The 10,379-nt window shown below is 40.4% G+C and overlaps 1 protein-coding gene across 3 annotated transcripts in view; it reads left to right on the forward strand.

Moving 5' to 3' along the window:
* drd2b (dopamine receptor D2b) overlaps positions 1–10,379 on the forward strand; it is a 36,164-nt gene that overhangs the window by 16,505 nt on the left and 9,280 nt on the right. For all 3 annotated transcript variants that reach the window (XM_042091354.1, XM_042091353.1, XM_042091352.1), the window contains 5 exons: positions 3,795–4,089; positions 5,450–5,559; positions 5,983–6,119; positions 6,519–6,718; positions 8,182–8,268. In XM_042091354.1, coding sequence (XP_041947288.1) covers positions 3,817–4,089; positions 5,450–5,559; positions 5,983–6,119; positions 6,519–6,718; positions 8,182–8,268 — 807 coding nt within the window. In that variant the 5' untranslated portion in view covers positions 3,795–3,816. The remainder of the gene's footprint in view (positions 1–3,794; positions 4,090–5,449; positions 5,560–5,982; positions 6,120–6,518; positions 6,719–8,181; positions 8,269–10,379) is intronic.

The raw sequence follows: 10,379 nt of genomic DNA on the forward strand, positions 1-10,379 counted from the left end.
CCACACCTTGATGCTTCCACCTCCAAAACTCATTGTTGGTATGGTATTTTTAGGGTGATGCACAGTGCCATTTCTCCTCCAAATATGGTGTGTAGTATGACATCCAAAAAGTTAACATTTTCTCTCGCCTGACCAGAATACATTCTCTCAGTATTTAATAGGCTTGTCCAAATGTTTTGTAGCAAACTTTCAACGAGTTTCGACATTTTTTTCTTCAGTAATAGAGTCATGCGGGGTGTGCGTGCATAGAGGCCATGGAGCTGGAGTGCATTGCCAATGATTTTCTCTGTAACAATTGAACCTGCTGCCTCCAAGTCTTTTTGGAGCTTTCTCCAAGTGGTCCTTGGCTCTTAGGCTACACTTCTGACTTCCTGGTCAGAAATCTTGTGAGGAGATCCTGTGCATGGCCGATTGATGATGCAGTGATGTTCCTTCCACTTGCAGATAATGGCTCCAATACTGCTTACTGGATGATTCTTAAGTTTTGAAATGCATCTGTAAACAGTTCCATTGATATGTTTTTTGATATGCACACACACAGGCACATACACAGGCAAACACACGAGCACATGCACGCGCACGCGCACACACACACACATAAACATAAACATGTACACGCACACATGCACACAATTCAAGAATTTCTCAGAAGTATGAACAGGCAAGATGGGGGTGGGGTTGTATAAAATGTATTTTACATGTGAAATCTATGAACTATGTTTTGGTGTTTGTTGTCTAGCAGATACCAGTGAGAATTGAGTGTGCATAATGCAATTCAGTGAGACAGTTAGAATCATATATGCCTTTCAGCGTGATTTTTGTGGAAAAAATGTGCTGGACTGGGCGGCGGTCATATTTTGTACCGCTCTGCGGTACATCTAGTTTTAGTAGTGGTGTGCTTGCCTTGGCTTAGTAGCAGTTCCATAGTCATGCCCTCCATGTCGTGCCTACCTAGCAGCGGTATTTATGAGTCATACCGCATGACCTGCTATTGCCTTCCTCAGGCCCTGAGTCTTGCTTCAGTTCCACAACTTGCCAGATTCAGGAACTTCAAATTCTAGGAACCAGGATCTACCTCCAGGACCAATAACATTGCAAACACAGATCATGAGTAAAGTTGTTAAATATATTCCGTGAAATAAAAATAACTCAGACCTTTGTTATTTAAATCTGTCCTTTTTGGTCACTGGGATGAGCCAAAAAGTAGATTATCTTCCTGGTTTATTTTGAATAATCTCAAATCTATTTGTCTCATCCAGGTCTCTGGCTAGAAAAGGTCTTGTCATGGCTGTATATCATGGCATGCCATGGCAATAGACAAAGCTATTCAACTAATGCAATTAATGCAACTGTTCATTGCATTAAATGCACCATGTAGTTCATGAGTCCATACACATTTAGCACTGTGTTCTACTGAGCTATTCATCTGCTGACAGATAGTGTTTCTCCTCTTTATTCTAGTTCCCTTTCCTTTTCTATCACAGATTAACTGCTTCCCTGCAGATTAACACATATTGTATCACAAATTAGCTGCTTCCCTGCGGATATTAATGGCACTCCTCAGTGTTAGGGCTTGTTTCAGCCATTGCATTAGATTTGATCTCATTACCTTTAATGTCTTTTAACACACCTGTACCAGTCCGTTATGAAAGACATTGCTCTGTTTGCTTCTGTCCGGGGGTTTTGCATTTTGTATCAATTTTAGATGTGCTTGGTTTAAACCCTGCCCCGAATAAGTATACATTTAGATGTGCTTGGTTTAAACCCTGCCCCGAATAAGTATACATTTAGATGTGCTTGGTTTAAACCCTGTCCCGAATAAGTATACATTTAGATGCTTTGAAACACAAAGGTCATTGCTTCATACATACCCAATGGTTACTATATCCTAGTTAATTTGTTATTTGAAGCTAAAAAGCATATATTCCAGATCTACAAATCAACAACCTTCAGGAAAGAAGTTACAGGGGACAAATTGTGCCTTCATTAAGACAAAGTGCCAAAGACTATCGACTGGCCCCATGAATCCTGCTGGTAATTGCTACCTGGCAGGGGTTGAAATTACCTATTTTCCTCTAGTCTATTGTTGTGAGCCTGTAATTCTTGTGTGCCAATATTTTAAGACATTATTTCCCAAGGGTAAGGTAGGGATTCCTGAACCATACCAATCCACTTTGCATCACGTTTACATTATGTTTCTGTGGGACTATTAACCATGAAATAAAAGCAGGAGTTTAATGTATCTTACCATAAAATAAAATCTAATTTAGCTTTTGAGACTGACTCCTTTTCTGTCTACCTCTTTAAGATGGTGCATGTGTATAGCTATTGTATTTATTTGACCTCTGTATTTGTTTTCCTTACATTGTATTACATTGTGTGTGGCTGTGAGAGAGAGAAAGAAGAAGAGAGAGACAGGTGACTGTGCGTGCGTGCGTGTGTGTGTGTGTGTATGCGTGCGTGTGTGTGTGTGTGTGTGTATGCGTGCGTGCGTGTGTGTGTGTGTGTGTATGCGTGCGTGTGTGTGTGTGTGTGCGTGTGTGCGTGTGTGTGTGTGTGTGTGTGTGTGGTGGGGGTGATGGAGTGCTGTTGGCGACAGGACTCGATAATGGCTTAAGGCGTTTAGAATTACAATTTGGGCTTAAAACCTCCAGATCCCGCAGAGGTGAGAGTAGAGGCTGACAGGGTGAATTACACCAGCCGTCTGTCCCAACCTCCACACGTGAGGCAGGGCGAGTCCAGCATATTCCCCCACTACTACATCTACGCTGGCATCGTGAAATAAGAGCATTGTTACGGCACAACACAAAGCCATAACGCTGTACTGTTACGTCAGCATGATTGCTACCAAACACATAGGCCTGCTTTCCCAAACATGGATTGCACTTACTAGACTAAATGACTTCAATGGAGATTTCTATTGAAAACACATGTGAGAATTAAGTTCCTTACGAATGAGTACACCAGGAAATGTCTATCTCAAGTCTTACTCATTTACTCATGGCTTGTTGGTAAATGTTAAGGGTTGGTTGTTAGCAAATGCAGGTGGGTTAACTTGTGTGTCCAAATCTCTTGCCTCACCTCATCTGGCCTTGAGATGAAAAGCTCTTAACTTAATCACTTGCACCTCTGCAAAATGCCATGTAAAGGTCACCACGAAATAAGAACAGACTTTCTGGCACTATAATGTCTCCATTGTATTGTGTTTAAAAAAGATGGGGATATTACAGTCTCGGGGGTGGCTGCCTACAGAGTCTGACTTTTAATGGTACAATAAAAACAGATGGAGTTTGTGAAAGCATGTGAGATTTGTGTTCGTTGCTTGTTAAGAGTTCGGGTCTCATACCGTTAGGCATTGGGGAAATGATTCTCAGGACAATGCTGGTCAATAGGGAAGCAAGCATGTCTTCCTCATAAATAAATCAATTTAAATGCTCGATACACACTTTTGAAATTCAAATGGAAATTACCTGGCCAAATGTAGTTCAATTTAGTTGTGAGATGACTAGTTGATCAGTGAGGATGCTGAGCTGAAATGTGGCCCATGTTCAGTCAATGATGTATGGAGCAAAACAGCCACAGATTGTCTGAAAGAAAGAAAACACATTGGTTGAAATACCAGTCTTCCACCGTGGCTGTACAAGGCCATTGATGTTTTTTTATTTGTATTTTATATGTATAAGTTAAATAGCTTTCTTGTTGTGGTCCCATATCATATGCTACTTTATCTCTTCTCCAGGTTTTATATGTATAAGTTGAAGAGTTATCTTGTTCTGGTTCTTGCTCTTCTCCAGGTTCTCTGTCTGGCTACAGCTCATGGATTTCCTCACAGAGTATGCCTACAACGACACGTACTATGACAATGGGACGGTCAACGGCACGGCCTGCCAGCCCAAGCATCCATACAACTACTATGCCATGCTTCTCACGCTGCTTATCTTCGTCATCGTCTTCGGCAACGTGCTGGTGTGTATGGCCGTCTCCAAAGAAAAAGCCCTGCAGACCACCACCAACTACCTGATAGTGAGTCTGGCCGTGGCCGATCTCCTGGTGGCCACACTGGTCATGCCCTGGGTGGTCTATCTGGAGGTAAGCTTGCTCGCTCAGTGTTGGAACACGGAGTCAACTTTACGAAGCTGGCTCCCTCCGTTTCTTTACGACTGCAATAAAAAACATATCTGAACTGAACTGGCTGGAAGATGATGTTGTAAACCCCGACATCATAATTTGAACAGAATTAATTGAGCTTGTACAGCTTAGATGTCGTTCCCAAGTGATTTATGGCTTTTGTGCATCCTTACACATTAAATGGAAATGCTGATGTAATCTTGTTCAGTGTAACTAATACCAAATACTAGTAGTACAACTGATTCAAGGTAATTGCATCCAGTGTTGGTGACAGTTTCATAAGGCCCTGGAATTATTCAAATAGCATGTTGTAGGCCTGTAGATGAAACCGGTTGTTTGCTGACATGTGCTATGATTACATTGTAAATTCTAGGCAACAGATTAAATTACTTACCACTTTGCTTGTGATTCAAATAAATGTAAGATGCTTCTCAATGGGATGACACCATTCTGTCCCCACAATTTTTAGCCATCCATCCCTGTGGAGGTTGTATAAGTTATTTAAGGCTTTGTGGATTTGGCTGTTTGCACACCAGTGAGTTATGATGCCAGTGCAATGCCACACGCCTGGTGGAACTACAGGAGGCACATGCGGTGCATGTTATGCTAGCTTGTCAGTAATTCATAGGGTTATTACACGCTAGCGTCAGATCAGAAAAGATTAGCTTGCCAACTTGCTCGTATCAGCGTGATAGAAAAATTGTTTTCATACATTGTGATTTTGTGCTGAGCTTTCGATCATGGATGTGCATACTAGGAAGAATTGTTGTTAAAGTGTCGCCCCATGTCTTTCATACTTTTAAAGGGCCATCATAGTTGGCCCCACAAGATTGTTGAAAGGGTCTATACATTACGACCAGATCCCCTTTTGTTTGGTATAGGCTACTGTGCATTTGTTCAAATCTATACGTTAATATCACCAGTCCTGTTTTGGCACTAAACATGGACTCTATTTGTGGAAGCATGTGCAAATTGTTTTCATAGCTTGTTAAAGTTTCGAGTCTCATACTTTGAGGCATCATGCTGGCAAGCTACCTTAATTATGCCAGTCCTGTTTTGGCACTAAACATGTCCTCTATTTGTGGAATCATGCAAGTATTGTTTTCATAACTTTGTGAAAGTTCCAGGTCTTATACTGTACCTTAAGGCATTGGGAAAATCATTCTCAGTCAGGACAATGCTGGCCAATAGGGAAGCAAGCTACCTTAACATTCCATTCTGCAGGTGGATGCACTTGTTCTGACCTCTGTACTCTAACAAACAACATTACTTGTTCTGGCTCTAAACGTGGTCTCTTCGTTTTTGTGTCTTCATGTTCTAGGTGGTGGGAGAATGGAGGTTCAGTAAGGTCCACTGTGACATCTTTGTCACTCTGGACGTCATGATGTGCACTGCCAGCATCCTTAATCTCTGCGCTATTAGCATTGACAGGTAATCCTCCGCAGGAAAATAAAATCAATATGAAATTAAAAATGTTCTGTGGTCTTAGAGAGGCTGTGGTGCATTAGTGTTCAACGTGGCCCTTTTAATGAGCAATATGGTGGAGAGAAGGATCCATGATGGTTTGGTTATGAACTCACAATAGGCAATAATGTGTTATTGATAATTCCATAATCATCGCTCAGTCATCAAGCAGTGTCACACATCCAGCTGTTTACAGTGCAGAATATGAAGCAGATATTGATGTCCATGCCCTTTTCATAATCAATTTGGACACTTAGCTCATAGATTCAGCACAGTGTAAATTATATGAGCAAAGCAGTGTGAAAATTAATCAGTTTTTCACAGGCTCATCACTATTTTTAGCCATAGTTTGCCTAGAGTCGTTAAATGCATTTGATGTTACACCTGCAGGTATACCGCTGTTGCCATGCCAATGCTGTACAACACAAAATACAGCTCCAGAAGACGAGTCACGCTGATGATCTCTGTGGTTTGGGTCCTGTCCTTTGCCATATCCTGCCCCCTATTGTTTGGGTTAAATAATACAGGTAATCGACAACAAGGAATCTCAAAGAACATTTAAAGTAGCACAATGCAGAAATTCCCCTTTTTGTCAATTTACATCAACATAGTGGGTACCAATTTAGCACTAAGGGGTTGACCAATTAGTTTAAAACTGACAAAGAGTGTTGTGCTCCTACCCACCACAACAACATTAAATAGTATAGTGCAGTACCAGGCGTTCCTGGCAGAGACTCCATTGTCTGTATTGTCAGTGTAGCATCAAAATGAGAGTGCACTGCAGTCATTATTTGAAGGTGAAGGAACTACATTATGCTCCTTTAAGGTCCTTTCACCTTTTTTATATTCAGCCATCTATCTCCAGTATATGGATGGGAACAGAGTTGTTTAACAGAGTTGTGCAACTCGTGTATATTGTCTTGCAGCGACTCGAGATGGCGCGGTGTGTGAGATCGCCAACCCGGCGTTTGTGGTCTACTCCTCCATCATGTCCTTCTACGTCCCGTTCATCATCACGCTGCTGGTGTATGTGCAGATCTACGTAGTCCTCCGCAAGCGCCGCAAACGTGTCAACACCAAGCGCGGCTGCCAAGCAACAGACATTGATCCTCATGCCACTCCCAAGGTGAGAGGCCATCCCCATCTCAGCCAGTGTACGGGTGTGTATTGTGGGCTCCTCGAATGGATGTGTTTCTTTACGTTGCATTAACAGTTTGGTTGCATTACCACAGAATCAGTATCACTATGTATTGGGTGGTAGTGGCTCCCATAAATTTGGTACTCTGTTACTTAATGTGTGTGTTCCTTGTCATTTGTGTTTTGTCTATGATAACTAGAAGCCTAATCCAGGTCTGGCGCTATGAAGAAAATCAAAGTGCTCTGTCTAACATAACATAGAATTTATGTTCATGTACAGAATTTATATCGCTGACAACTGAAGACATGCACTGTGCTGAATACTGTTATTTTGTCCATTACTTTAGGAGAATGCCACTGTCTGGTTTAGATGCTGAGCTTTTAAACTGTTATTGTGTCTTCTGTGTCTTGTGGTGCCTGCACAAAAATAGCATTAATGATCAGTTTAGCCTCCTGACCTTTGACCTATCTCTATATTGATTTTGGCAGTATACCGTCATAATTGCCGTGATAAATTAATAGGTTCAGTTGACTGCCTTGCTTTTTGCCTGTTTGAAGTACAGTTAAGAACAAAATTATTCAACCCAAAATATTGATTTAATATTGTTTTTTTAACCTGGTGACATTCTCAAAGTAAACGGTAACACTAAAATAAGGGGCTACATAAAATTCTGGGGGAAAAGATCAGGCATGCAGTGTGCTGAGAGACCTACCCCAAAAGATGACATTGGACCATTAAACCACACAATGATCCAAAACATACAGCCAGACATGGCAATAAATGGTTAACTGAGAACAATATCAACATTTTAGGGCAACCTAGCCAGAATCCAGGCCTCAATCCGTCAAAAAAGGGAGCACAAGGCCAGAGTGATGGCAAAGAATCGTTCCTGCCTCAAATCCCAGATTGCTGCCAAAAAGGTGCGGTCTAGAATCATTGTGGAGGCATGGAGAGGCATGGTAGATATTATAAGAACACTTTTGAGAGCTGTGAATGCAAATACAGATGTTTCCACTGATTATTTAAAAAGGGTATGAATAATTTTGGACATGCTATTCCATATTTTTTTTTTTTTTTAAAAAGATGAAAATGCTTCTTTTTTGATTCAATATTTCTACCACATTGTCCTACAACCTTTCGCCATGTGGCAGTTTCATTTTCAGTCAAAACAAACATATTGGTCAAGAGAAAATCAACATTAAATCAATATTTGCCAGGGGTATGAATCATTTTGTTGTTAACTGTAGCTGTACTTTCTTTAAATATATTTGAAATAAGACATGTCTTCTAAGATTACTGAAGTATCCCCGTCTCATATGAGAATATAACCAGTCCGGTGGTTGACAGATTTGATTATCTTGGATATGAAATGTATTCTTTAATTTAATCTCCTCTGTTATTACTGAATTTAGTTCTCAAAAGATGTGAACTGTATGTCTCTTCTAATTCAGGACAAGTGCACTCATCCAGAGGATGTGAAGCTATGCACAGTAATCGTCAAGACCAATGGAACTATCCCCAGCAATAACAACAAAGGTGTATGTAAATGTGCCTCCATTTGACCTATAACCCAACATTTATGTGTACAAAATTGCGATGTAATTTGCTTAAGTTCTTCATTATAGTGGATGGAATCCACTATCTTGAAATCTCCTGGCTTCTTCTTCTTATTACAGTGCATGCAAATGCACTATATTGTTATTCCTTAGACTTCTTCCGACATATTATTACAGTGCATGCAAATGCACTGTATTGTTATTCCACAGGCTTCTTCCGACTTATTATTACTGTGCATGCAAATGCACTGTATATTCATTAGGCTTCTTCCGACTTATTATAATTTTTTTACAGTGCATGCAAATGCACTGTATTGTTATTCCTTAGACTTCTTCTGACTTATTATTACAGTGCATGAAAATGCACTGTACTGTTCTTCCTAGGCAACAACAACAACTTCTTCTTATTATTCCGCTTACCACTTTTTCCGTACGCAATTTCTCTTGAACAGTTTAACTTAGAAACTTCATTCAAACTTTGTAACGTAGGTATTCAAACGGACCAAGCTGCTATGTCTTTTCAACTTTGAAACTTTTATACTTTTTAAACTATTAAAGAAAAACTTTTTTAAAATCCCCATAGACTTAACATTGCTCATTGTGACATCATAATACGGCCGTTAAGCAATTAGAATCCTATGGCAGGTGTTCAGGCCACCTGGATCAACTGCCAGTCTCAGGCTTTAAAGGGGAACTTGGCAACCATTTCAACGTAATATACCCGTTTACAAATCATTTGGATGGTTAAATGACCTGTTCCGGTGAAAATGGTGACTTTCCCCGCTGCACCTAGCGTCCTCAGGCGGAAAACCAACCTTGCAACATTGAGACTACCGTCCCGGAAAGAGAAGTGAGAAACAAGAAACTAGTTTTAAATCGTGTTTCTTACCTTGTAACATCCACATAGTTCTGCCAAACTTATGCCAACCGTTCGCTAGCTTGTAAACAAATCCATGTGCTTTATCATTACCTTTTCCCACAGTTTGAAATAGCATAATGCACAATTTCTCCAGCAGAGGGGGAAATCCTGCCAAGTTTTCCTTTAAGCATACAAACTGGCCTTATTAAGACTACACATCCTGTTCAACTGCTTCCTCTGCCAAAAACTGTTTCAAAATAAAAGTCCTCACTACAATATTTCACCAAAGATGGTTGATTACGAAGATACTTCATGAGAGGCCATTTCCTGTCCCTGGAAATTTATGCAAATAGGGTAGCAGTACACGCCTCTCTTTTTAACATTGAGGTCTATGGCCGAATCCAAGAATTTCCCAGAATTTGTCAAAGCCTTATTTTTCTGAGCAATGGATGCACATTTCGGACACGGTATCATGATCTCTAAACCCTCCTCCCTATTTCAGTAGAATGTCGTGATAGTATGACCCTCCAGTCGGGAGAAAATCAACATTAATGAAGGTGTACACCAAGTTTATTTTGTACTCCGGCTTGTCTGGCGTGGAACCGAGGCGTTCAAACGTAAGTCATACGTCAGTGACACGCCCCTGTGCAGGCGGGAACTGAACCAGAGCCTGTCTCTGACTGAACTCCACTTTGCCCTCATAGACATGAACTAGGACGACCCATCTTGCTACGCATTCATTATCTTTGATTTCACTGTTAAACAATTTAAGCCTTTAAACTACTGAACTTTTCAACTGTTCAGCCATTGTAACTGTTACTTGTCATCAACTATGACTCCTACCCACTGTAGCTAATTTGCATGGTTAGCGTAGTTAGCATAGTTAACATGCTAGTTAGCATTTTTAACAAAACTGCTAAAAATGATTAGCTAAGTTAGCTAAGTAACATGGTTAGCATGTTAGCATGTTAGTTAGCATAGTTAGCATAACTGCTAAAAATGGTTAGCATAGTTAGCATGTTACTATTGTTAGCATGCTGGTTAGCATAGTTAGCATAACTGCTAAAAATTATTACCTAGGTTAGCTAAGTCACATGGTTAGCACAGTTAGCATGTTAGCATAGTTAAAATGCTAGTTAGCATAGTTAGCATAACTGCTAAAAATGATTAGCTAGGTTAACTAAGTCACATGGTTAACATAGTTAACATGTTAGCATTGCTAGCATGCTAGTTA

This window comes from Alosa sapidissima, chromosome 5 (genome assembly GCF_018492685.1).
Source record: "Alosa sapidissima isolate fAloSap1 chromosome 5, fAloSap1.pri, whole genome shotgun sequence".
Taxonomy (NCBI): domain Eukaryota; kingdom Metazoa; phylum Chordata; class Actinopteri; order Clupeiformes; family Clupeidae; genus Alosa; species Alosa sapidissima.